Source organism: Strigops habroptila, chromosome 14 (genome assembly GCF_004027225.2).
Source record: "Strigops habroptila isolate Jane chromosome 14, bStrHab1.2.pri, whole genome shotgun sequence".
NCBI classification, from domain to species: domain Eukaryota; kingdom Metazoa; phylum Chordata; class Aves; order Psittaciformes; family Psittacidae; genus Strigops; species Strigops habroptila.
This window is the reverse complement of record NC_044290.2, coordinates 6,464,921-6,489,887: the sequence shown is the minus strand read 5'-3', so window position 1 is coordinate 6,489,887 and position 24,967 is coordinate 6,464,921. Positions and strand designations below refer to the sequence as shown.

Genomic DNA, 24,967 nt, shown 5'->3' with positions numbered 1-24,967 from the left:
TTGTGATAGAATGTAGACTTTGGGGGAAAAAAAAGGAAAAAATAAAGTTATAATATCTCACTAAGCACCAGGCAGCAGCACACACACACGCAATACTCCATCTTGTCTTCACAGAAAGAGAAAAGAAGCCCTCTGTAAGTGCAGAGATGTGTGGAAGCTTTGGGGTCACAACTTCAGATTCCTCATTGAACCACAGGAGGTTCATCTACAGCACCCGGGACTGATTCCTTAATATTCGCAACAGTGAGGTTCAGAAATAAAACCTTTCTATTCCCTCACACCAGTGCCTGGAGAGCAGCATGGCACATTCACTACCACTGGATCCAAAGAAAAGGCAACAAAAGGAAACACAAAGCACAGACCTGACAATTGACCAGGTTTTAAAAGCAAACTCTAAGTATTTCTGAGCCTGCGCAGGAGAATGGAGGAGGTTGGATTAAGTTCAATGCCTTAAAAATCAAAAAAAATAAGACAGCCTTGATGTAGCTCTGTAGGACCAGGAGAGGAGCCACAACCAAATAAATAGAAGAACAAATAAACAGACCCCAAACCCATTAACAGCACATCCCCTCGTGCTGCCCCATTTTGCAGGAGAGGACAGGAGGCCTACCAAGAAGAACAAGAATGAAAGAGGAGAGATAAAAATACCAGGAATGGCAATGGGAAGGAGATTCAGGATTTATTAAAGCATGTTGTGACAAATTTTAACAACGCCTTGGAAATATAAGATAGGAACCTCTGTCTCCCCGAGTTACCCTCTTCAGTGAGGGCCAGTAGCCCTCACCTTTGTTTTTAATCAAACTCCCTGCAATATGTGAGAGATGGATGGAGCCCTGCTCCCATCTCAAGCAGTGGGAGCTTGTTCACAGGTGAGAGTTTTAATGGCACAATTTTCCTAGCATATTATTTTTGTCGAAAATTACAGCTATATTTGTTTCTGTGTTGGCACCTCTTTAATTATTCAGGCTAATATTCTTAAGTTATGAATTAAACAAAATGCTTGCCAGATCAAAGCTTCTCCTAGAAATAAAAAGAGCAAGGGGCAGATTTGCAGCTCTGAGCGTCGTCCTGGTGAGGAAGGATGGGAAAGGGTGACATGAGCAAGCGGTGGGTCAGGGTAACCAGGTCATATCCCCAGCAGTGTTCAGCCCAGCTGGTCCATCCCCACCAAGACCTGGAAAGGCTTTGAGGTGGCATCTTTATTTCTTTTAATTCACAAAGAATCAAAAGATTGATCCTCATGGATCAAACAACTCTCAATCAATACAAAGAATTTACAAGCTGGGCAGCACAAGGGCTAAACCCCATGTCCATGCTGAGGGCTGGTATGGCGTTGAAGCTCTGCACTATGCTGAGTTTTACCCTGCTGACAAAATACTGTGCCTCCCTGAAGTGCAGCATTTGTGGAGCAATGAGGAAGGGCTGGAGAAATAATGGAATAACTTCCCTAAGTGAGACTGCCTGCCTTCCAGAGACAATCCTGCCAATTACTCAGAGACCCTAACTTGGTGGTTGAGAAGCTAAACAATAAAGGGCCCATTTCACAGTCCAGTCATTATTCTCTAAGAAAAAAAAAACAAAACCAAAAAAGAAAAATAAAAAGGAGAACAAAAATAAAGCCATGAAAAGTCTGAGAGTGTCTTAATGAAAACCAGGAAAAAAAAAAATCATACTGAAGAACATAACATGATCAAGAGGTAAATTAAGGGTTTGCAAGTGTCAGTGCTGAGCCAGGCCTGCGGACCTGCAGCTCAGAATGATATGCGTGTGCCATGAAGTAAGCAAACGAGCTTTGCACCACACACACGGTTTAGTGGGATGCCTCACAGCAGCGGTGGCCAGCCGTTAGTGACACAGCACTGCCATTCAAGTGGGACGAGACGTGCCGACTTCCCAGTACCTTGCACTGCACTGGCTGAGCTCTCCATTAATACATCATCCAGCATTAGATCTAAAAGAATGAAACGGCGTTAATCACCCGGCAGGACACACGGCAAGACTTCCCTTCCCCTGCAGAGGTCCCTGCAGCAATCAGGCTCTCCGTTGCCTCTAATGGGAATGGTTCCTTGCAGGATCCTCTCCTCGTGCCTCATGGAGGGTAGGTTCAGGTACACAGGCTCATTGTGGAGAAGGGATGGCTCTTGTGCTTCTCCCACATACACAGGTGGAAGTCCAAGACATCCCTGAGAACCCCCTCACTTAATGGTGATGAAGGAGAAGACACTTCTGAAGGATAGACTTTATATATATCCTGCTGGACCATCACCTTACAGCAACCACTCCTGCATCTGCCTACATCCTGTGAGCTGGGATCTCACATGCTTTTCTGGTTTCCAACTGTCCAAATGCATTTCAAGTGTCTACAAGTAAAAATGACTGTGCAACCAGTTAGATGTCTAGGTCTGACACTGATAGCTTGGTTTGGGCATCTGGGGAAACTCAGGAAGCCCAGCTAAAGGAACTGCCATGCAGTTGCTTGGCATAATCAAAGCCCTAGTTTTGGTGTCATCTGCAAGTTCCCACCATGCTGAATGGAGCTAAGCAATGACATCTGTTGCCTCCTAGGGCAAAGCTGGACACGGTCAATTAAAACCAACGTTTCACTGAACGCGAATTGGGAAAACTGTTTTGAAGTGATTTGGAGGGCTTCATACTTTGCTCTTGAAAGGTTTTTATGGCAATTGAATACTCAGCAATATTTGATCCTCAGTAAAATAGCTGTTTATTGCGTCTTTAATTAGACATTTCATAGGACTGAATGAATAACTACATCTCCAAGGATGGTTTGTGATTCCTTCCCGCTGGGAAATTGCCCTGGCTTACGTCTTTTCTTCATCTAGCTCCTCTAGCATTATAAATAATAACTAAACATCTATTTCTCTTCTACAGAAATGCCTGCTTTCCAAAATGGCAACTTAAATAGGGATCTTTCTATCCAGCTTTTAACATTTTCTAACTCGTCAGCCTGCAACTGTGTTTGGGAGCTTGGATTGACTGAAAGAGCTTTCTAGGTATTTCCCTGATGTGAAAAACAGCAACAAAAAACTCTTTCCATCCATATCCCACTTAACTGAGAACAGTCTAACGTGTCCTCCACCGCTCGTGAGGGAAGCCTCCATCTTTCCACTGACCATCAGGGAAGCCAGGCTCTTGGCATAAACTGAAGTTTGATGTCCAGAGGCTGGTGTGATACATCCTATTGGTTACAAAACCTGTGAAGCCCATGGGACTTAAAGAGGTGATCGAAGGGAAGTGCTGGGTAAGTGCTAAACTGAGAGAGTCTGAGACACCATTGTGGTACGTGGCTGCATGATTAAGCCTGTCCCAGCTATTTAAACACCTCTTGGACTATTAAAAACAATAAATCAGACTTAATATTACCAGCTTTCGGAACAAGCGCCTGATCAGACAGCCTCTTAAACAGTACTGAAGTCTGTCAAAGATAGAAAAGAGATGTGAAAGGGGACACAGAGAGAGCAGCAAACGGACTGACCAGGGAGGGAAAGCGTGAGGCCATGGACAAGAAGGGCAATGGAGAAAGTTCAGTCAGAAGACAGCATGCGAGAAGAAGAGTACCTCCGACCTGAGGCCTCTGGCTGACTTATTTCTTACTTATTCAACCACATTACAACAACAAAAAGACTAAAAGACAAGTGTCAGGTTGGAGACTGTTGGCAGAGTGGAGGTCTAGCCTCCTTTCACGTGTAAAGCCATCTCTAGGCAGGGCTGCCAGCTTGCACGTTCCATTTGGAGTTAGGTTCAATTTGCATCAGTGCTATTTTGTCTAGTTAGTTACTCTCCTCAACAGCTTTTTTTTTTTTCTAATCTGTATTTCTCAAGCAAATGCATTGATATGTTTCTCTAAGGAGTTTTTAAGCATTACTAGAATGAGATGGATCCATTATTTTATTACAATCTTGAATAGCAGTGGTGCTACTGTGCCGATAAATAAACCTGCTTGATAAATGGGACAGGTAACATCACTGTGGCATTACAAGGCTGTAATAAACTAAATAGTGAATCCAGTTATCAAGCAACAGTGCTCATGACTCAGAAGATTTATGATGCCATCCGGCACTGCTGATCTTTGCAATTGTCACTATTTGTGTAGCACTGAGCTCTGCTATCCAAGAAGCTACAGGTCTGATTATTATTATATTTTAATTTAAATAACCTCCGATGGAAAGGTCATTGCAAATCATGCAGCCATTAAAAAGGCTTCCATGGCTCCTTGCTCAGCCTAAAACGATGCTATTTCCTTCATGCAAATTTTATAGCTGGACATGCTTTTGGGAGAGGAATGATCACCAGACGTGAGGCAGGGAGGGGAGGGAGAAGGGGATTGTGTGGAAGGTCAAGCAGGACTCAGAAAGATGTGGAAAGACTACCGACCAGCCATCTGTTTCTCCTTACTCCTTCTCTTTTTCTCCAGCCGGCGAAGCCTCTTCTCCTCCCGCCTCTTGGCTTCTTCCTCCTCCTGATGCTGCCGACACTTGTGGAAGTTCTCCACCACTACCCCCACAAACATGTTGAGGACAAAGAAAGCCACGATCAGCAGGAAGGAGATGAAGTAAAGGAGCATCCATGGATTGTAGTTCATGACTGGCTGCAAAGTGGAGGAAGGCAAATGTCAACTGAACCTCAAAAAACCAAGAAGGGAGCAAACTGATACTGCTACCAATCCAAAACCTGTGGGTGCCCCTTTCAGGCATCTCACTGTGCTCTGCTCTTCACAGAAATTAGAGCCCTCTGAGGCATTTAAAATGAATGTTCCCAAAACACAAAGAACTTTGAGGACAAAAGAACCACCTCTGTTTTGCCAGCAGCAGGACAGGTTTGCAGTTATTGTAAATCCCTCACTGAAAACTTGTACCTGCACAAAGCACTTTTCTCTTGAAACGCCCAAATTGCTTAAAAAGTCAAACCATACTGTGATAGGAGCAGTTCTCCTAATGCTTGTTACGCCAGTGGTGTTGCACAACCTGTAGGGAAAAGGCTAGGTCCAAATCCTGACTTCTCACTGGACTCCTTGTCATGCCCCAAGAGTTGAGTTAAACGCCTCCTTCAGTTCTAACCCCATAACCCCATTTGACTGTGGAAGCCAACAGTACTTTGCAAAACAAGAGCCAAAATGTGCAACCTTTGACAACTCATTTCTTACAGAGCTTCTACTAAAGCACGTACCTGCTGGTCAACTCCAACCGCATCTAAGCCATCGTACATGATATCCACCCACCCGTCCTTGGAGGCCAGAACAAAGAGAGACATCAGGGCCTAGAAATATATGGGAAAAAAGTTAGACACAGTTGCACTAAAGCTCTTTTACTGTAATATTTTACTTCTCTTTGCCCTTTCCTGTCTGAGGATTATAATTTCCTGCCTGATAACAGGGCATTTTGATGCCCAAGGTTTCTGCTGGCAGCATGAACCTGTCAATATCAGCCCCTGGTTTAGCAATGAGCAGTAATTCGGAAACCACAAAGCAGAAGACAAAAGCAGTTTCATTTCTACCCTCCAGGTCTCCACTGCTCCCTCCTAATTAGTTCTTACCATGCTGCTAAAATAAGGCTGCGTTGCAGAGAAGGTTGAAAATGTCCGGCTCTATTAGACAAGCCCTTCTGCAAGATATATATTTGGTTTGTTATGTAGCAGTGAAGCAATTAAGTACTCCACAAAGCCACATGTGCTTGTTCTGTTCTGAAAAGAAGTGTATGCCTGCTTGGAAACACTACCTTTGGGATTTACAGAGACAGAATGCTGTGTATGTGAACTGAATATTTACTGCGACTGGTAGTGCCCTGCAAGAAAATCCCATGGGATAATAACGCACAGGTTTTAAGTCAAGGAGGTAAAGGAGCAAAGAAGCAGATTACCATTCTATTAATACCTGGCCGAGATTATCAAAATTATACTTGTGCCGGACCCATTTGTAGCTTGCTTCTGTACAATCCGATTTATTTGTGATGTTTCTGGTGTCCTCCCCCTGGCAGACAAAAAACTTGCCTTTGAAAAGCTGCAAAATATGCAAAGAAGAAAAGAACTCTAAGGATTCAGCCTTCAGATGATGGGCATTTCTCCCTGGGTACTCTGCACAGCCCATGCTGACCAGAGAAGTTAAAGGAAATTGCCTCATACGTGCAGGTTATTAAGCGTGAGCAGCCTGTATAATACGCACTTAATGAGCAAACGCATGATTTCACATCGTTTAGGACACCCACCTCATGTATTAGGTTGTCTGCTTCAGTGATCTGAGACTGGCCTAAGGGCCTTTGCTTCTGGGTCTCCAGCAGAAGTGTAGCCCCAGCTAACAGCCCAGACCAGCTAATGGCTTCTTACCACTTGTGGAATGACTCCAGCGGCTCTCAGCCCAGTTAATGGTGCCAGTTTCAAGAGTCACCAACAAATCAAGTGTAACAGGGGCCCTCTGTCAGCAAAGGAAAGGCGGCACTGATGAGGCACAGCAATGGACTAAGCTCTGCTCTTAGGGGTCACAAGGGAACACGTCAGAGAGGAGCCGAGCTGCTGTGAGTGACATTGGGCTCTTGCTGAGCCAAGACTACTGTCAGTACAGCTCCGGTCTCTGATCCTGAATGCAGTTCTCCAGCCATAATTAGGATCTGAAGTCTGTGCAGGGGTCTCTGAAAATATTCCTTGGGCTGAGCTTAAGGAACCAAGCCCAAACAGCGCTGAGTACCTGATACTGAGCTTATTTGCTTTGGCATAAGCCAGGAGAGACACAGCTCTTGGGGAGTCAGCTCCTGATTTACAGCTGCACAAGGAACATTAGCCTCCTCATTCTAGACCTGCTGCTTCCTGTGCACAGAACAGACTGGTAGGGGATGAGTACTGCTTCAGACAGGGTGATTGATGCTAGCAGAATGGATGGCATCAAAGCCCAGGAGACAACCAACAAATCTGCTTTTATTTGCTGACAGAAGCTATTGACATTGCTGGTTTTGGGGGAAATGGCAGCCTGCTCTCCAGGCTCCTTAAAACACCACCTGGGTATACAGAGAAAAGACACTGACGGATTTTGATCTGTTGTTTTAGACAAATATCAGTAGAAATAATAGTGAACAAGATAAACCCACGCATTACTCCATGGGTTTCCTTCAGCAATCAACAGCAGAAGGATGTTCTCTAGGCATGCAAAATTAATCACCGCTCAACGCAGTCATAAAGCCTCTAGATGCAAGAAGAGAAGTGTTCCCTGATCTTTCCATGGAGAAACACTATCCATGGGTAAGGGAGACTGGGGAGATAGAGCCTTCACAGAGTAAAGCTTTAATTAAGCAGGAAGGTAAACAACTGTTTTTAATATATTGACTATAAATAAAACTTCTCCAAGAGCTGGCCTGTAATGCCACTCAGATGGGAGCAGTAACACAGCTACTAACGGGGTCTGGAAATACAAAGCTCTGTTTGCAGAAATGCTGATCCTCATCAGTGCTTCAGATTTTAGCACTTCTCAAAGACCTGGCGTTTCCCACTGTACTTGTTTTATCTATTTCTTGTGTCTTACTAATGACTATTCACGCGTGGGCAAGCTCTACAACAAAATCAGTCTTGCTAAGACGAAATACCATTAGAAATGTGGACAGCTGAATTTTAATAGCATTTAAACCCTCCAGTTTAATCCCCAGTTTATATTTACATGAGAAAACCAACTGTAACTTGGAAAGATCATCATTTTATAGCAAATAGCTATGGCCCTAATCTTACACCTAATTAGATGTAAATATTAACGGAGAACTTTGCATCCTGAATACAGGATCAGTCTTGCTTGTATCTACCACTTAAGCACATCAGCAGTTATGACAATTTAACGTAAGACTGCAAGTCACCAGGGAAAGCAATCACAATTAGCAGGGAGGAAATTCAAAGAGCATACTGCAACTTTTGTTGTTGGGCATAAATTTTCCTGTGTCTGAGTATTATATTGTTTTACGGGATATGCTTAGTTTTATTAATCTGTTTAGTGTAATGGATGGATGTTGTTATACTGTAATGCAAAGCCAATCTAGCTGCTGAGGTGGTTATGCATGGCATGTTCTCTGTTTATTTTCAATGCTGTATTTATTATTTAAAGAGTATATTAGTATAAAATATTATATAAGACACCTTTCTAAACCAAAGACAAACAGAGTTGCTTTCCAAAGCTGGCTGTGGCACATCAGATAAACTTCAGAAAGAACTAAGTGTTATGTCAGAATATTTATATGAGACAATCTCTTCTTCTCAGGTGATGAGAAACCAATTGCATTGGAAACTCTGCCACTTTTCCCCTGGGTTTCTGCACTCCTGGGACTGAGGATATTGCCAGCAGAGCTGGCAGGAGGCAGACTTAGAAATCTCTATTTCTGCAAGCTTTCAGTTATACAAGCTGTCAGAATCTGAATGAATCTCTAGGTCAAGGTCTCTCTGGAGTTTACAAAACAACAATTTCAGCTTTGAGAGTTTCTATTTCCCCATTGGTTTATACCTAGAAGAAAGGTGGAGGAGAGATGTCCCTGTGTTATCTCCCAGACAGAACAGGAATGGGATTTAACAGTTTCCCTAAGTGTAGTATTTCTGCTGGTACATGTCATGCCTCAGGCCGGACCCTTCTGTGGTGTGGCCGGGCCAAGAAAGTGGGGAAATAGCTTGCTTCACATCCCACTGCAGGCAGAGCAGAAGTCCTTGCGGTGGGGAAAGGATGAAGAAAGCCTGTTCCATGCCTTTAAGGGGGTCATCACATTGGCTTTTTTAATCACTGCATGCAACAGGGAAGCCTCCATAAAGTTCCAACACATCAAGTGACACAAAGCCGAGACTTGGAAGTCAGGAATAAATGTGTCTTGAGAGCACTTGGAAGGCCATGACATGCTGCTGGGGGGCGACATCGAGAGATGCATAAGCCCTTGGGTCTGAGTCATTCCAGGCTGCTGACTGTAGCAGTTATGGATTCAAAACCAACACACGTTTTTAGAGCTGGGCAGAGGACCTTGATGGAACCAGAGCGGGGCAAAACCAGCCCCACCAACTGGCTTTAACCACTGCTCCTTCAACTGTGGCTAGAGATACATGCTGCTGGGCCACTGTTGCTAGACTGTAATTGTTAATGAGGTTTTAATGGTTGATAAATAATGGGAAATCTGCTTCCTCCTTGCTAGGAGCAAGGGACCCTCCCCAAGAAGGCCAAACAGCCCATTGGTTCGGTTTCAGGAAGGCTTATAGTTTGCCATTAGTATAGATACCCAGATGTGGGGCCATCTGGGGCTCCTTATGGTTTTGGGTTAGGTGCTGAGGATTACAGGGGGCTCACCTGAACTCCCAGGATTCCAAAGATTATGAAGAAGGCACAGCAGATGACCACGATGTTTCCAATGGGCTTCAGGGATGACATGAGAGTCTCCACCACCAGCTTCAGTCCTTGGGCTCGACTGATGACTCTGTGGGAACAAGTAAACATAAAAGCTGTGTTAGTCCTGTCCTTGCCCAGTTCTGCCTCCTATCAAGGTAGGAGATGTGGAGAAAACAGCATTAGGGGATTTGTTAGAATGGCAAATAACTCAAAGATCATGATGGGAGAAGCAGGACATCTTCAACTAAATGAGGTTGCTCAGAGCCTCATCCAGCCTGACCTTGAACACTTCCCAGGGATGGGGCATCTACCACGTCTCTGGGCAACCTGTGCCTCACCACCTTCATCACAAACAATCTGTACACGTCCTTATAGTGCTGCTGTGCACTGAGCCCTGAGCTACCCCTCAGTACCATCACAGTCTCTTTATATTCACAGTATGACCTCAGCTACTGAACCACTTGTGTCCACCAGCAACACCCCAGGCATCTGACCTTATTTCTGTAGCTCCTCTCCGTCTGGTACCGCATAGAATTACTGTACTATCCTCTCAAGGACAACACTACAATGAAAGGACAAGGCTTGTATGATTTAGAGAAGACATCTCACCATGCTGGGCAAGATGAACGAGGTATGCAGGCTCACAGACCTGAAGATGGAGAAGCTGGGGGACCGAGAAAGGCATCTGAAGAGGTTACACACCTCCCTGCTCTTGATGCCAACTGGAATTAAGCATTTCACTAGCACTGTAAATCAATTTGTACTGATGCCACAGAAACTGTGTTTTCCCAAGGCAGAAATAGCTGTCTGCTGTGTAAGTCAGAGGGATGCTGGCTGGTGACTCCTTTGAACACTTGGCACTCAAAAGTGCCACAAAATTCCCCACCTTGGTGTTTCTGCCATGGGAGTCCTCTCACTGACTCCTCCATTTCACCCCAAGCCTGGCTGCACCACCTGAAGGACAGTTGGAGTTTTGCTGCTGGGAGACAATCCAAGTTCTCCTCTTCTCTCCCCCTCCCAGGCATGATGCTCCCAGGAGAGGTCCCCAAGGATGCATCCACCTGCCCAGCATGCATGGCCTTAGCTGGGACCACAGCCAAGCCTGCACCAATCCTCCGCTGCCCCAGAGCCGACTGGTTTAGCGAACTGCAGTGCACAGGCGGCAGGGCTTTCAAAACCAGTTAGCTTTAAACAGAATCCTGAAAAGCTAGAAATTATTATTTCCCTTTTTTTCTGGTTAAATATTTACTTGAAATGTCAAGGGTAACTCATCAATTATCATTTAAAAAATAAACAGATGGTGGTATTTTTATCCGCTCCCTTAGCAGTGAAGCACAAAAGGCAGATGCTGCTATTCCTAACGCTGGATGTCTCTTCCAGGTAGCTGCTGTGGCTCCCTGTTTCAGACACCTCAGCTTTCCTGATGCTCAGATCTGGGACATTTTAGGGAATGAGCTGGGGGTTAGATGAGTTAGGGAGCAGATGGCTGCTCAAGGCTGAGATGGCTCCAGGGGACGGTGTGGACCCCATGCAGCCACCGAAGCATGGAAAAGTTCAGTGTGAGCTGGCAAAACTGCCCATGTGCATTAGCCCAGGCTGAGGTCCTCTCTGGGGCAGGGATGCTGCTGCTGCTGCTGTGCATTGTACCTGCACCAAGGCTGAGAGGTGAGCTGAGGACACCTAGCAGAGGTGGCTGGACAGCAGGTTAATGTGCCCAACTCAAGGTACCGGTTAATCCAGCCTAACTGGCTAGGCAAGGGCTCTTCCCGCTCCACCTAAGTGCACAAACCAAGCATCGGGATGGACAGTCTGAGACTGAATCTCTCTTCTAAATCCTCAGGTGGTCTAAAGACCTCGCCATCCCTCACATATTACCCTCACACAATCCTGGGTGAAATACAACTGTCAAACTACAGATGGGAAACTGAGGCATGGGAAGACAGCAAGCCATGTTCTCAGAGGTATGCAGCAACTCCATTCCAATGATTTAAATGGAAATTAGGTACTTTGGTGCCTTTAAAGATCCTGACTATCTATATACTGTCCACTGTCACACAAGATGGAACCAAAGTCAGGTCTTCTAAATTGAAGGTCTGTGGTGTAAGCTACTGGAGCATCCTTAAATTTTGAGGAACGGGAAAAAAATTAAGTCTCCAGAGTATAAAGCTGATAATCTTGTCCAACACTTATTAAGAAAGCCTATTCTAGAAATAATAAAGTGATTTCCCTTGTGAGATACTGTTCGGTATCCAGCAGAGAAAGAAAATAGGAGGTTACTTGTCTGACTTCACAAAGCCATGTGTGTTGAGAAAAAAAGGGCTGAGAAACTGCAGCATTTGGCTGCTTTCAGTGTTTTGATCAACCAGGGAATTCCTCAAATGAGAATGCATGAGGGTAAAAGCTGCCACCAGTTTAGCTCCACGCCAGCGGTGTTTCCAGCCCTACAGGGAGAAACGACTTTGAAAAGATTTGGAAAAGTAATAGTTCTTACTAAAGAAAACGTTGGAGCTCCTCAGACTAAGGGCTTGATCCAACGTCAAGGCAAGTCTGTGCAGACTCCTGCTGCTCTCCTGAGAGTCTGTTAACTCTCTTAAGAGGTGCCAATGAAATCCTGAGCATTTCCAGATTGTTAGTATCACCCTCAACATGCCAACATGCAGCATCCCCACACCTCATCAATATTGCCCAACATCCTGCTGATAGCAGGCTTGTAAACTCATATTATCTGACCCACCACTCCTGCTATTTATCGCTGAAGGATGCAGCTGATTTGGAGCCCTCAGGGTGTGCCAGAGGCATAGACCCACCGACGTTGCATTCAGGACAATTCCAGTCTGCATTTGGCATGTGACAAATGTGGAAATTGAAACGAGACCATTTTGCCTTTTTCTCTTTCCAGTGTGAAGAAATGTTAATCCCTCGAGTTCCTCCTGGTTCTGCCGGTCTCAGCATTCCCAAGGCCATTAAACCCCTGGTGTGAGACACTCCAAACTCATTGCCAGCCTCATCGCAGCTGGATCACATTTGCTAATGTTAAGCCCGCTAGCCTGATCAGAGATCTCAGAAGTAGCAGCAGCACTTAGATGAAGCAGCAGATCAACATTAATGAAGACCTTCCTCCACAGATTAAAAAACCTAGCAAAGATGATGTGATAGATAGAAGAGAGTCTCTGAAATTACTATTTCATACTGTGATGGTATAAAAAGTGAATAATTTAACTTCTTTGGAAGTTAAAGCCCAGGCTCTGTAGAGAGTAAAACAGCACTGAAGTCCATCCACATTAAATCCAAATACATTTTCCATTTTGATTTCTCTTGTATCTTCAGCTACAACACTTGATCCCAACAACAGCAGGTTGAACGCATTAGGAAGGAATGTTATTGTATAAGCAATCCCTCTACTGGCTGAAACATCAGAGGATCATGGAAATATCTTTAAATGTCATTCCTTTGTGAATGTATTTTTGGAATTCTGGTCATAAAGCTGGGCTGGAATGCTCATGGATTTAATTTGGAGGCTGATAATCAATCATGCAATCAAAAGCTCATGATTGGCACACAGGCCGGTATATTTTAATGTCTGGGCAAAAGGCACAAGCACTTGTGGGTTTGTGTGCTGCATAAAGCAGCAGGGTTGTTTTCACAGGAGAAAATAAGAGGCAGAATGAGGGAGGTCTTTTGCAAGAACTCCTTCAGACCATCAACCAGGAAAGCCAACACAGATACAACAAGGGCTGTCCCTGCTCTCAAGTTGAGTGTGACACACACAGCAATGGCTTGGCTTCTCACTGAAGGTGTCCTCCCTGTAACCTTGTCCCCAAATGCTCACAGAAAGGGAGGACAGAAGGAGCCAGGTTTAGCTCCTCCATGGAGAAGACAGAGCATTTGCTTTGGTCTCTGCCCTGTGCCTTCCTGGAAAGAAAAACATTGTCTCGGTCTCCACAGGGAACTTCACCCAGACACAGGGACTGGATGTGCACAGTGTGCAAAGGCCTCAAGTCACCTGTCCCAGCTGTCATCTCATGTTGATCCAGCTGAACATCCCAGGCAGTGACGATGTGATCCCTGAGCCATGCAGTGCAGCCAGCAGCAAAGGCAGAGCGGGCAGCACAGGGCAGCCCAGATGTGCATCGCAGAGGCAGATGGGTTTCCACATGTGGAGATTTATGACTTACTGAAAAGCCCCCAGTTTGATGGCTGCTTTTTCATTTCCTACAAATCTAATTACAGGGGAATAGAACTGATTGTGAACATATTTAGGGAATGGGCTTGTTGCTGCCTTTTTACGTTTCCTTTGTAGTAGAAAGCAGCATGTTGACTGAACACATTCACACGCTCTCTTGAGAAAACATACCAAATGCCAACAGGAGTGGAATAGCAATGGAAGAGCCTAATCCTGCTCCAGATGGCAGGTCTTCCTCCAGCCTGCAGTTACTCAGTGGATTATTCCCAGAAGTGCAGACTACTCATGCATATAGGTGACTACAGAGAAAGGCTCTAGTAACCAAAGACCCAGGTCCTGGCCAGGCAGACCTATAGATCTACAAAGAAGCATACAGGGTTTTTACTAGGTCAGACAGGCAACTCCAGCAGGACTCAGCACAACCCAAGCCAGGTGTCTCTAGTAGGGTTCAGCACAACTCAGGTCTCTTCCTCTAGATCCGATTTAACCACACCACCTCAAAAGAGAAACTTGGACTCCCCAGTTCGGAGATGGGAAATCAATCCACCTCTTACCCAGAGCTATACAGATTATTCTGTACGTTTTCTTAAACCAGGTCAAAAATCAGCTAAAACAGAACAACACACCAGATCTATCAAACCAGCAACCTGGCAGAAACTACCCTGAGAAACCACAGTTGACATGGAGATGCCAGGGGACACATGAAGACAAAAGAGGTCTGAACTGGAGTCACATAGGACAGACCAGTCACGTGGTCAGGGAGCTGCACCGCACCAGTGGCACTGTCTGTCCAGATAAAAATGATTAAAAGCAGCTCACGTCCTAAAACTCACCAGGAACAACATACATATAGCCCAATTTAAGTGAATGTCTTTCATAGCTGTTGAGATATTTGAAGGATATATGTATAGGCACGGTCATTGTTATTTAGACTTATTATTCACACAGGAGTAGTAAAACAACATTTTCTGTCAGAAGCAGGGTCCTATTTTTCTGTCCTGAAAGAGAAAATCCTGACTCAAAGCAAACCTTTGATGAAGGAAGCAGCAGTAAGATATGACAGGAGCACAAAGATGCTTTGAGCAGGAAGGTTTATTAGCTGCTGCATAACAAGAGCAGCAACAATGGTATTAAAGAGGGACTGCATTTAGCATGGAGAGAAACCTTCATGCCTTGGGGTACAGGACAAACCAGATGCCTGTTTGGAAGAAGCTGGTCCTTGGGCAGGTTCTTGTCAGAGGTGTGCCTGCTCCTGGAGCATAGCATACCTCCTGCTGTCAGAGCTGGGAGACCAAGTCAGCAGGACAATTGCTTTCATCTTGTCTGGGCAATTTTCAAAGTAAATGTCTCTGTAAAATTAATGGGGAACTGAGAGAAAAAAAAGCTTCTTTGCATTCTAGGTTGAGCAACAGTTGAGTCTCTGCTTCCTTAAAAATGATCTGCCACCTGCTACTAATTTCCTTCTTTGTTACGAAAGCCATTGACTGCCTGAAGGGAAGGGGGAGAAGAAGCTGTTAAGCTGCACTTTACACAGAGCAAATGAGAACACAAATAGCAGGGGATGTATGTTTTAATGAGCCAAAAGAGGCACTGATCAGTTTACTGCTGCACTAGGGGCTGGTCCCAAAACACGGTGAGCACCCGGAGCTCCTCACGGCTCCGCAGGACCTGCGGATGCTCATTGTCTGTGGAGCAGCAGGAGGCTGGGCACAACATTGGTGACAGGCACCCTACCCTTGCCACATCTCCCCCTTGCCTTGCACAGATGCTGTTGCTTGCAGGAGAGGCTCAGCTCTCCTTTGGCACACGCACCCTACACTCCTTTTGGTCTTCCTGTGCTTACCTTAAGGGCCGCAGTGTCCTCAGCAGCCTCAAAACCCGCAGCATCCCCAGGATTTTTGTGCCGCTGTCTGACACCATCGAGACCAGGATGTCAATGACGGAGATGAGAACCAGCACCCCATCCAGCACGTTCCAGCTGCTTTTCAAGTAGGCTTTCTCCCCAAAACACAAGCCTAGTGCCACCACCTGCCCGGACACCAAGTTGCAACAAATTATGACTATTGCATCCAATATGTTTCTTCCCATTAACAACCTGCTGAGAATGCAGTATTTACAGATACAAGTTTGTGAGTCCATTTGCTTCGCAATATAGAAGCCTAATTAAACAAATCAACAAAGTGTTATACTGTGTGAATTATAAAAATACCTCTGCAGAAACATCCCAGATTGTCCCTTACAGCTGATGTATTTTTAATGCAGCTAAATGTAGCTGCACAAAACTGTTCCTGTTTAGCTTTGGCATAGAAAGTTTGATCATAATTTATTCCTGTAGACTGCTGGAGCAAAGGTTCAGAGTGGCCGACCCAAGCAGTCATTTATGAGCTTTGCAAATAAAGAAACTAGAGAAACTTTCCAAAGAAAGAGCAATTGTTCTGCGAGATGATTATGAATTACACAAGAGAGATTTACAGCAATGGGTTTCTGAGCCTCCTGCCTCAAATCCAGCAAAGTGTTTCAACGTGCTTAATTTTAAGTCTCTCCCTCCTCAGGAAAGCACATAGCTGCTTAGATTGTTGAGGACAATTGGTTGTTGAAAACAATGGGTCTTACATGCATGGTTGAAGTTAAGCATGTACTCAAGAGCTTTGCTGAATAGGAAAGGATTGCTGAATTGAAGCATCCCATTGCTCATATAATGGTGTAAATCAAGAGCAACTTCACTGAAATTGTTCTGATGTAAAACGTGCTCAGAATAAGACATGTGGTGGGTATTTGAATACAATGCAGAATAGGAAAATATACACCTCGCTGGTAGCTGGTAGACCTAGGGGTTTTGTGAGTCCAGCGTAATAAAATATCACTACTATAATACAGGCACACTTAGCCTTCACCTTCATTTACCTTAACTGTCATCTCAGTCAGGAAGATAACTGTAAAGATGTAGTTGGAGAGCGTTAGGAAAATCCGCTCCTAAGGAAAAGAAAATGAGAGACAATATCTTATAGCCTGCTCTCTGCAGCTGTACATCTCCCTGTGCATATTTGGGTGGTTGCTAACTGTTTTCCAGCTTCTGTGCTGAAACAAGTCTTGGACTGTTTGCTCACAAAGGGGAAAATCCTTAGAGAATCCTTAGAAAATGTTTAGACAATTCAACTCGGAAGGATTCAGCACAGCCAGTGCCTGGGGCTGTGTCAGCACCATGGACAGGGGCAGCCACCAGCACCTGACCCCAAATCCCCCCGTCTGCGCCCAAATCTATCCACTTTTGCACCCAAATCTCCCCATCTACCCCCAAATCCACCCCCCCTCCAGCAGAAACAGGGAGAACTCATCCCCTCAAAATATGCTTGACAAATCTCTATCTGCCCCTGACCTGCGGACGTCACTGCACAGTGCAAATATCACTGAGCTCCCAATTCTCCTAGAAATTGAGTCAACATTCGAGTGGCTGTGCTGCAAGGCAAGTAGGACCCATGGGATGCTGACGTGCAGCTGGCATCAGTTGTCACAGCTCCACTGAAGCCAGCAAAGCTCTAAGGGTTTATGCCAGCTGAGACCTGCCCCCAAAAGGTTGATTCTCTTGCCCAAAGCCACAGGCTAGACCTGGCTTGAAGCCCAACAGTCTCATCTCCCAGTCCCCTGTGCTATCCACCAGACCATGCAGTCCTCACTGCCACCAATCTGCAACAGCAGCTAGTGATTACAGATGAGACCATGGGCTGGTTCCCTATCTGTAGTTAGCAGAAACCTTTCTTTTTAATGATGATCATTAAATAAATTACACTTTTCCCTAATCCCTAAACAATCTCTGATTGCCTGTGCTGAGAAATGGACAGCAGAAGTCTGAGGCTGGAGGAAAGATGATGCGTGTGCATGTATGCATGTACGCATACAATTGATCCAGCCCCAGTTCTGCTAATAACAATTTTGGATTTATTTCTGCTGCTCCCTACAGAGCAGTCCTGTAGGAGATGCAGATCTCGCTCAAAATGAGATGCAATTTAAACAAGACAAAACACTTTGGCAACTCTCTCGCTTGCCAGATCATGATTTACTGAAAGTGACTCAGGAACCACAGAGTAGCTTGTTTCCATCCTGGGTCCATAATTAATTAGGTCCTAGACCTTCACTGTGATTGCGGGAGCTGCGATAGGAAACATCTCTGGCTGCTAGCTGACTGCCACACAAAAGACTGCTGTAGAGGGGCAGGCAGCACACAGGAGAAAGAGGGTAGGGACCTGCTTGTGGAGCTGGAGATAAAACAGCAATACGATGGAGGAGAGACTGAGGATATTACATTCCTCTCTGGCAAGCTCGTGGCTATTTTGAAGGATAATCTCCCTGGCCCATGTCGCGCACTCTGCAATGGGTAGTGCACTTTGGCTAGCAACAACATCCCCCACTCTGATAAGGCAGCTGAAACTGGGACAGGGAAAGGGAACTCGCTTGGAGCAGCTGGAAAATCCACAGCTCGGGGAAGCAAAGTACAATTATTTTAAACAACTCAAGCTAAACTAACTCTCTCAGTTTCCAGATGAGAGCTTCCCTCAGTGCAGGCAGGGCCCATGCACTCCTCCTGGATCCCCTGCTACTGCCCCACAGCTCAGCATCTCTTATCTCCTCTCTGCTGCTCCCAGGCTGCAGTCCAGCTCCACTCCAGACCTGGATGATCCATATTGGTTCTCTTCTTTATAACCTGATGCTGATGAATCTCACACCAGTCTCCTTTCCTCTCTGCACTCCTCCAATGCAGGGGGGCACCACATCCTCCTCCTCTCATATATGAAGTGTTGGGTTTCATGCAACACCTCTTCGCTGCGGACTCCTCAGACTCATGCATGTCACATCATTCCATTCATGCCTTTGTAACTACAGTTCCTTTCGGAGCCAGCCTTGGTGGATGGTAACTCTCGGAGGACAAAACAAGGGGCTCCAAAAAACCATTTGCGATTCCAAGAGACTTTCTCAGGGTGCCCCATATAGGGAACAGCAGGGTGATTTCCCTCCTGCTAGATCAGCTGGCAGGGAGTCCTGCTCTCTTCTTGCAGCTGCAAGTCAGTGCACCATGGCTACATAATAACCAAAAGAAAAGGATTTAGGGGAAGGCCTGCTGGGCAAACTATTACAGTAAGGAGGACTACTAGGGAAAGCTTAAAATAGGCGCAGAGCAGCCAAAGCTCCAGTTTTAAGGTCTTACACTGAAGATCCACAAAAATGAACAGCCTGACACGCCTACATCAACAAAACAAGATTCTATGTGATATGAGCAGTCTTTTGCAATACATCAGCAAGAACCCAGGGTATCTCTGAGCCACAATCTATGCTAAAATAAAAGAGCAATAGGATTCTGCCCCTCTGACTGATGGATGTTGATGCTGTGAAGGTCTGGTTTGAGAAAACCTTATGTAGTCCATTAAACAAAATTGTTTGGGGAAATGGCATCACAGTGCATGTATCAATTCAGGTTTTTGTGTCACAACAAAGCTGATACACAAAGGGGAGAGAAGAATATGAAATGAACAGCTTCCCCCATTGCTTTTGCACTGCACATACGTGCCGGTGGAGAACAGATGGAAGAAACGAACATTGTGTTGAGAGAGGAAAAGTGTTTGAAGGTTTATCAGAGAAGGAAACAGAGACAGATGTCATGCTTATGTGCTAAAACCTTGATTGTACTTGCAGAAATGGGATATCTGATCTACTGCAGGCTATGAGATCTGCTCTTATACTCCAGCAGGGCACTGGATAGAGACCATGAGACTTGCTATATCTCATTCAAAGGATACACAAGGGGTGTTGGCAGCTTCCCATTTAAAAAGAGAAAGAAAGTGAGACCAAGTGCACAGCAGAGGGGTCCAAGCCATGGGGGTTGGCTCCATGAGGAGCACAGGAAAGTGTTAACCTCAGAAACTCACGGCACTGTGGGGCTCGATTTTGGGTCGTTCCATGGCAATGGTAATGCAGTTCAGGAAAATGATCACCAATACGATATGATCAAACATCTTGTGTGTGATGATTTTATTGCACATCAGACGGAATCTGCCGAGAAAGGAAAAAGTGGAAACAAAAAAGAGGGCACAGAGACTAGCTATTAATGCTCAACTGGCTGAGGAGGAACACAGCATCTCCATGCATGGCAGGGGAATCGAGCGCTCCGTTTGCAAAGCAGATGAGCTACAATCTCCCAATCCCCTCCCTGGCAGAGCCACACGTTGCAGGCAGATCAGGGTATGAATAGGAAAGGATCTTAGCTACAGAATTGGGCCACAAATTTCAAGCCCTGGTAATGTTCATAGGGGGCTTTGGGTCACTTGAAATGGAGCAGCTACTTCCATAATTTGGATATGTGGCCACGTTTGGATCCGACCCCCTAGCTGGTCTGTAGTGCTCAGATTTAGCTTAAATAAAGGAGGGAGTACTCCCAGCAAGCCCGTGAGGGTTGAGCGCACATGGAACAAAGGGATAGAAGCTATTTATTGTGACAGATGGCTGTACACTGACCCAGGATTTATAATACCAAATTACATTTCCCAAAATCTGTTTCTGAAAATCTCTCTAATCTTTGTGTGAATGAACTTCAGTGTTGTCCGCTGCCCATCAGCTCTACCATGGGAAACCCTCATTGAATGTGTGTGCATATTCAGAGGAACATGGAGGAGAGCATGGAGCCCAGACAGCACCAGCATGGCTGGGCTTTGAGAAGGGAAGAGCTGGGGGCCTGCAGGGAAAGGGAGGGTGTTTTCTGGGGATTGTTAGGAGAGGGAGAAAGGGAATGGGGAAGACAGAGAAGTCCAGGCTGAGAGGTAGGTCTAGGAGGCCAAGGTGTGTCCTTTGCTATGTTGTAAGTGTTCAATGGGGGCAAATTCAGATTTCTCTGCCTAACCAGCACCTCTCCCCCTGCTTTAAACTCCCCATGCTCCATCTAGTGAAAAGCTTGCAGGGCACTGGCATCACTGATGAAGGAAATGATGAACTTGATAAAGCTGCAGCTGTACCCTGGGCTATTGGGTCTCTACTGGATGCTCCTATGCTGTGTGACCTTGATGTAGTGCTGGAGCAGGGGAAGGGCTGGGAGTTTTGTAGGCTGACATAGAGAGAAGCAGAACAAACCATTGTAACAAGAGCATCCATGCCCAGCAACCACCTGAACGCAGATGCCTTACCTGGAGTGAGGAGGGAAGATGTAGATGGACCAGGAATCTCTCTCTTTGCAGCAGGTGGGGAGCCGTGCCCGTACCCACGCTTTCATGCGGTCCTTTTTGCTCTAGGAGGAAAATGTACAGCAGAACAGGAGGAAAACACAGAGAGAACTGTTAAAACAATAAACTCCCACACTTTCAAGTGAAGGACTTGGGGCAGTTTTTTACTGAACACAGATCTCCAAGTGCTCAACAAAGCTGAAATACAATGTTCTCCTCCCCAAAAAAGACCCCTCTGGGCAGGAAAAGGAGCTCTGGCAGGCAGGTGAGGGCTGTGCTGGCACTGTGAGCTCACAGGGTTTGGTCTTGCTTCTTCCTCCTTACAGTAACTGCATCTGGCACACAGTTAGCCGAGAGGACAAACATGATAAATAAAATCCTTGCCCAGAGGACTGATAACCCTCTCTGAATAACCTGCTCTGATCAGCCTCAGTCCCTCCAGATACTCATTAGATGCCTACCTGAATCTTCTAATGGTTTTTAGGGTATTTTTTCTGTGAGGGGTTTGTTGTTTGTGGGTTTTTTAAGTATATATAATGCTTATGTCAGAGGTTATAAAGGGAGCAGAGGGAAGGATTCCTACTGCTTCGTGGGCCAAGCCCTATGTCCCTGCACCACTGGAAAACTGAAGAAATCACTTGGGACCCGAGTTTTGGTCCAGGAACACAATGGTGAGCATCTGCCTCTCATTCAGCGTGAACAGATTAGATGGCAGATTATAAAGCCAGAAGGGAACACTGTGGCCAGGCTGACCTGCATGAACACAGGCCATCCGACTCCTGCAAATTAATTCCTGCTTGAAGCCACGGTGCATCCTCAGCCACACAGACTTATGCTTTAGATTGTCTGTAAGGTTATTTAAGGTCAGGAGGGCAGATTGTAAAAGCTTTAGCCAACAGGTCAACTGAAGACATCAAAAATTGGATGCCGAGGGGGAGCTTCATCCCAACTGCAACAGCCTCTGGATTATGTTTGTCACCTTCTCAGCCATAGGTCTCCAAGGGGAGGTCAGGATCTCTAATCCAATTGACACCACAGCACTAGTGCCTTCTGCATGGACAACTAGCAGAAGCCAGGCCAACACCTCGCTCACCACGCCAGGGCTTTCCCAGCCCTTCCAAATCAAAGCACCAGAAGATAAATCCACAGACTGGTGTATGCAGTGTCCACCACAGTGCTTTGGATTTACAGACAAATAAAACCGAACCCCTGCTCTTTCATGACCCTTATTTCTGTGCTACCACCTGGGCTTGGGCTGGCACACACCTAGGAATCTGGCTGCATGGGCTCTCTGAAGCTTTCTTCTGCAGATGCTCAGAGATGTGAGCATGAAGCACCTCACAGGAGTCACCACTCCAGGAGCACCAGGACCCTGGAGCTGAGGCCCTTGTATTTATCTTGCCCTCGAAACAGGGAGCAGGGATTTGTTTGGAGCCAAACTGTTAGCAATTGGAGGTACTCTGGACTGTAAAAGTGGGATTCATTAGGGTAATTGAGTGGAATGGGGGAAGTGCTTTCTGTTCCTCTACGCACTCAGCCAGGGGTCTCATTAGCAATGGGTAATAACTAGTGTAGTGTCCGTTTTAATGAAAGCACTTGGTGACAACCTGAACCCTTCAGAAAATTAAAACCACCTCCTTGTGAAAATAACAAGAAAAGTTTGAATAACAATAAAAGGCAAGAGCTTCCTACCCCTCTTCTTTTGCTGACTGTCCTTCCCTTCCAGCTTCTACGCCACAGCACACCAGTAGGTTTTGGCCACATCTTGGCTGTTTTCACATCACTTTTCCAACTCCAGACAAGAAGTCAGAACTGCTCCCTTCTCTCTAAGCTGTATTTAATAGAGCATGCATCCTTGGGCTTGTGTTATCCCTTCAAGCAGCCTAGTTAGTTTAATTATCCATAGATTTAACAAAAGTAAATAAATGGGTAAAGATCAGGTGTCTGCTCAAAGTTGTGCTGAGAACAGTGATTGCTACCCCTGCCTCTGGACATGGAGTAATAGCTGCGCCTCAGTCCAATTCATTTTGCAAATTGGAAGGTTTCCAGAAGTATCTATTATTCAAAGCAGTTCTGGTATTTATCATGGGGATTTGTAGTGAATGGTAATGCGTCAGCAGCACAGAATGCTTCTTTATATTCCTTTTGTCCAATTCTAATGCCAAAGATATTTCGGGGTTTGGCTAATTGTTGCAGCTTGCAGTTCATGGGCTAAATCAGATAACAAAGGCAAAAAGTGATCTTCCATCATGTCTCTCTATTCAACGTGGTAGAGTGAGGGCAAGCACAAGGGTTTGGCTGGGGCTGGCTGCTCTCTATGGGGTCAAATACATCTCTATGGCTGCAGCCTGGCTGCTCTTTGTGGGGTCAAGTACATCCATAGAAATCTAAAGGCAAAGGAATTATTCCAGATTCTCACCAGTGGAACAACGCAGTTCAGTTAATTTGAGCCAAATGTAAGATATTTGTGAAATAAAACCTGAGCATTTCCAGTCTAAGTCCCATCAAATGCTTTCTCCAGTAGGTCCAGGCACGCATCAACTGCTTACAATCAGGCTGATTGCTGCTTAAGCCTGCATTATGCTCAAAGTGATCTATCGATTGTGTGGTTTAAATCGTATCTGTTTATTCATAAAACACACCTGGACAGGATGAATAAAGATGTAGGGGGAGAAAGAAACTACCCTTTAATTCAGTTGCTGGAACGTAGACAAAATCTCCCTGGGTAAGACTGCCCAAACTCCCCCCACCGCATGCAGGCAGGGGCTAACAGGCAGCAGCAGTGCTGCCTTCACCTGGCAGTGTGCTAACAGGGCCCTCTGATCCCACACCAAGGAGAGCTGCTGATAAATAGCTCTTTTTTTCCCTAGGACTTTCAGATATTAATGTACTTCTGAGGGCAGGATGAAAGGCAGTTGACATTAAAAAGATGACTGGTGCACTCCTCAGAGTAAAGGGAGAGGCTTAGATTTATAAAAGATTTATTGTAAGGAATAGGGGGGAACTGCTGAAAAATGCTCTGAGTGGCAACAGACCTCCAGGCAAGCTGGAAGCTGCAAAGAGGCACTCGGGACCTGATTATTTGATATTAAATATGAAGCAGGGGCAGGAGGAGAGGGTTTGGGATGTAGCTGGACTGCATGCCACAGAAATAGGCAAAGGGGAAAGGAGCTGCAGTTGCAATGTGCAATTAGGTTTTAGGGAGGAGGGGACACATTTGGTTGCAGGTTCAATATTTCCTCCACTTTCTGCTCTGAGCACTCAGTAATTTAGGTAGAAAAGCACCCAAAAGGATCCAAAATCCAGCAGATGTGAACAACAAAGACCTTGCAGCAGATCCCTGATCTCGGTCCCAGCCACATGAACCCCACCAGGCGGCAGATCGCTCGCTCTGTCTGCATTCAGGCAATGAAAAGCATATTTCAGTCCCCTGATTTTATACTTCTGGGGCCTGATTCTAGCTGCTCAGAGGAGTGTAAATTCAGAATAAACTCATTGAAGGCAGCAGAGCAGCACTAATGTAACAGGAGCCTGGGAGATCCAAACGAAGCCTTTGCACTTCCTTTCATTTCTACGCAGAGGCAATCAAAACCAGGCAGCAAGGAGAGATGTGAAGCTTTGTTGCAGAAGGGCATATTTAGGATTACTTTGATCTGAATAACAGTCGAGTTCTTTTCTTCTTTTGTTGGTGGGGGACTTCTGAATTTTATTTTTTTCCATTTAAAAAATAATTACTTTTTTCCCCTGACTTTGTCAAGGCTAATTTAGGGGAAAAGCATCCCCCGAAACATCAGGAGAGAATCACAAAGGGAAGCTCCACAACCTGGGGGCTCATTTTGCTAATCTAAGCAATATTTTCCCATCCATCTGGTTTAGTGATTTACAGTGAAGACATATTTTGGCACGTAGGGAAAAGCACCAGCCAGCTGTGGATGTCCCAGTTGTGGCTTATACCATGGGCTAGGGCACAATTTATTTACCCTCTTTTGCCTATTCTTTCCCTAGACATTTGCTTGTGGCCACACCATGGGAGAAGATTGAGGCACCTTTGGTCTAACCCTAAGTGGCCAGACCTTGGTACAGAGCAGACAATGTTTGGTTTAAACTAAAAGCAGCTGTTATAATAAAGATTAAACACATGCATCTCATTCAACAGCCTATCGCCAGCACTGGCTGATGGGACAGGAGAGGAGGGACATGTCCCATCACATCATGTCCAGCACAAGGGAGGCTGCTGGA

At 45.5% G+C, this 24,967-nt stretch overlaps 1 protein-coding gene across 16 annotated transcripts in view; it reads right to left on the bottom strand.

The window, feature by feature from the left end:
* Positions 1-24,967, bottom strand: part of CACNA1G (calcium voltage-gated channel subunit alpha1 G) — a 143,512-nt gene that overhangs the window by 30,479 nt on the left and 88,066 nt on the right. For 7 of the 16 annotated variants that reach the window (XM_030506539.1, XM_030506553.1, XM_030506542.1 and 4 more), the window contains 9 exons: positions 20,693-20,793; positions 19,445-19,568; positions 16,431-16,499; positions 15,370-15,554; positions 9,305-9,431; positions 5,888-6,013; positions 5,185-5,274; positions 4,393-4,606; positions 1,901-1,951 (listed from right to left, as the gene is read on the bottom strand). In XM_030506539.1, coding sequence (XP_030362399.1) covers positions 1,901-1,951; positions 4,393-4,606; positions 5,185-5,274; positions 5,888-6,013; positions 9,305-9,431; positions 15,370-15,554; positions 16,431-16,499; positions 19,445-19,568; positions 20,693-20,793 — 1,087 coding nt within the window. The remainder of the gene's footprint in view (positions 1-1,900; positions 1,952-4,392; positions 4,607-5,184; positions 5,275-5,887; positions 6,014-9,304; positions 9,432-15,369; positions 15,555-16,430; positions 16,500-19,444; positions 19,569-20,692; positions 20,794-24,967) is intronic. The other 9 variants (XM_030506541.1, XM_030506545.1, XM_030506552.1 and 6 more) reach the window with 3 other exon arrangements.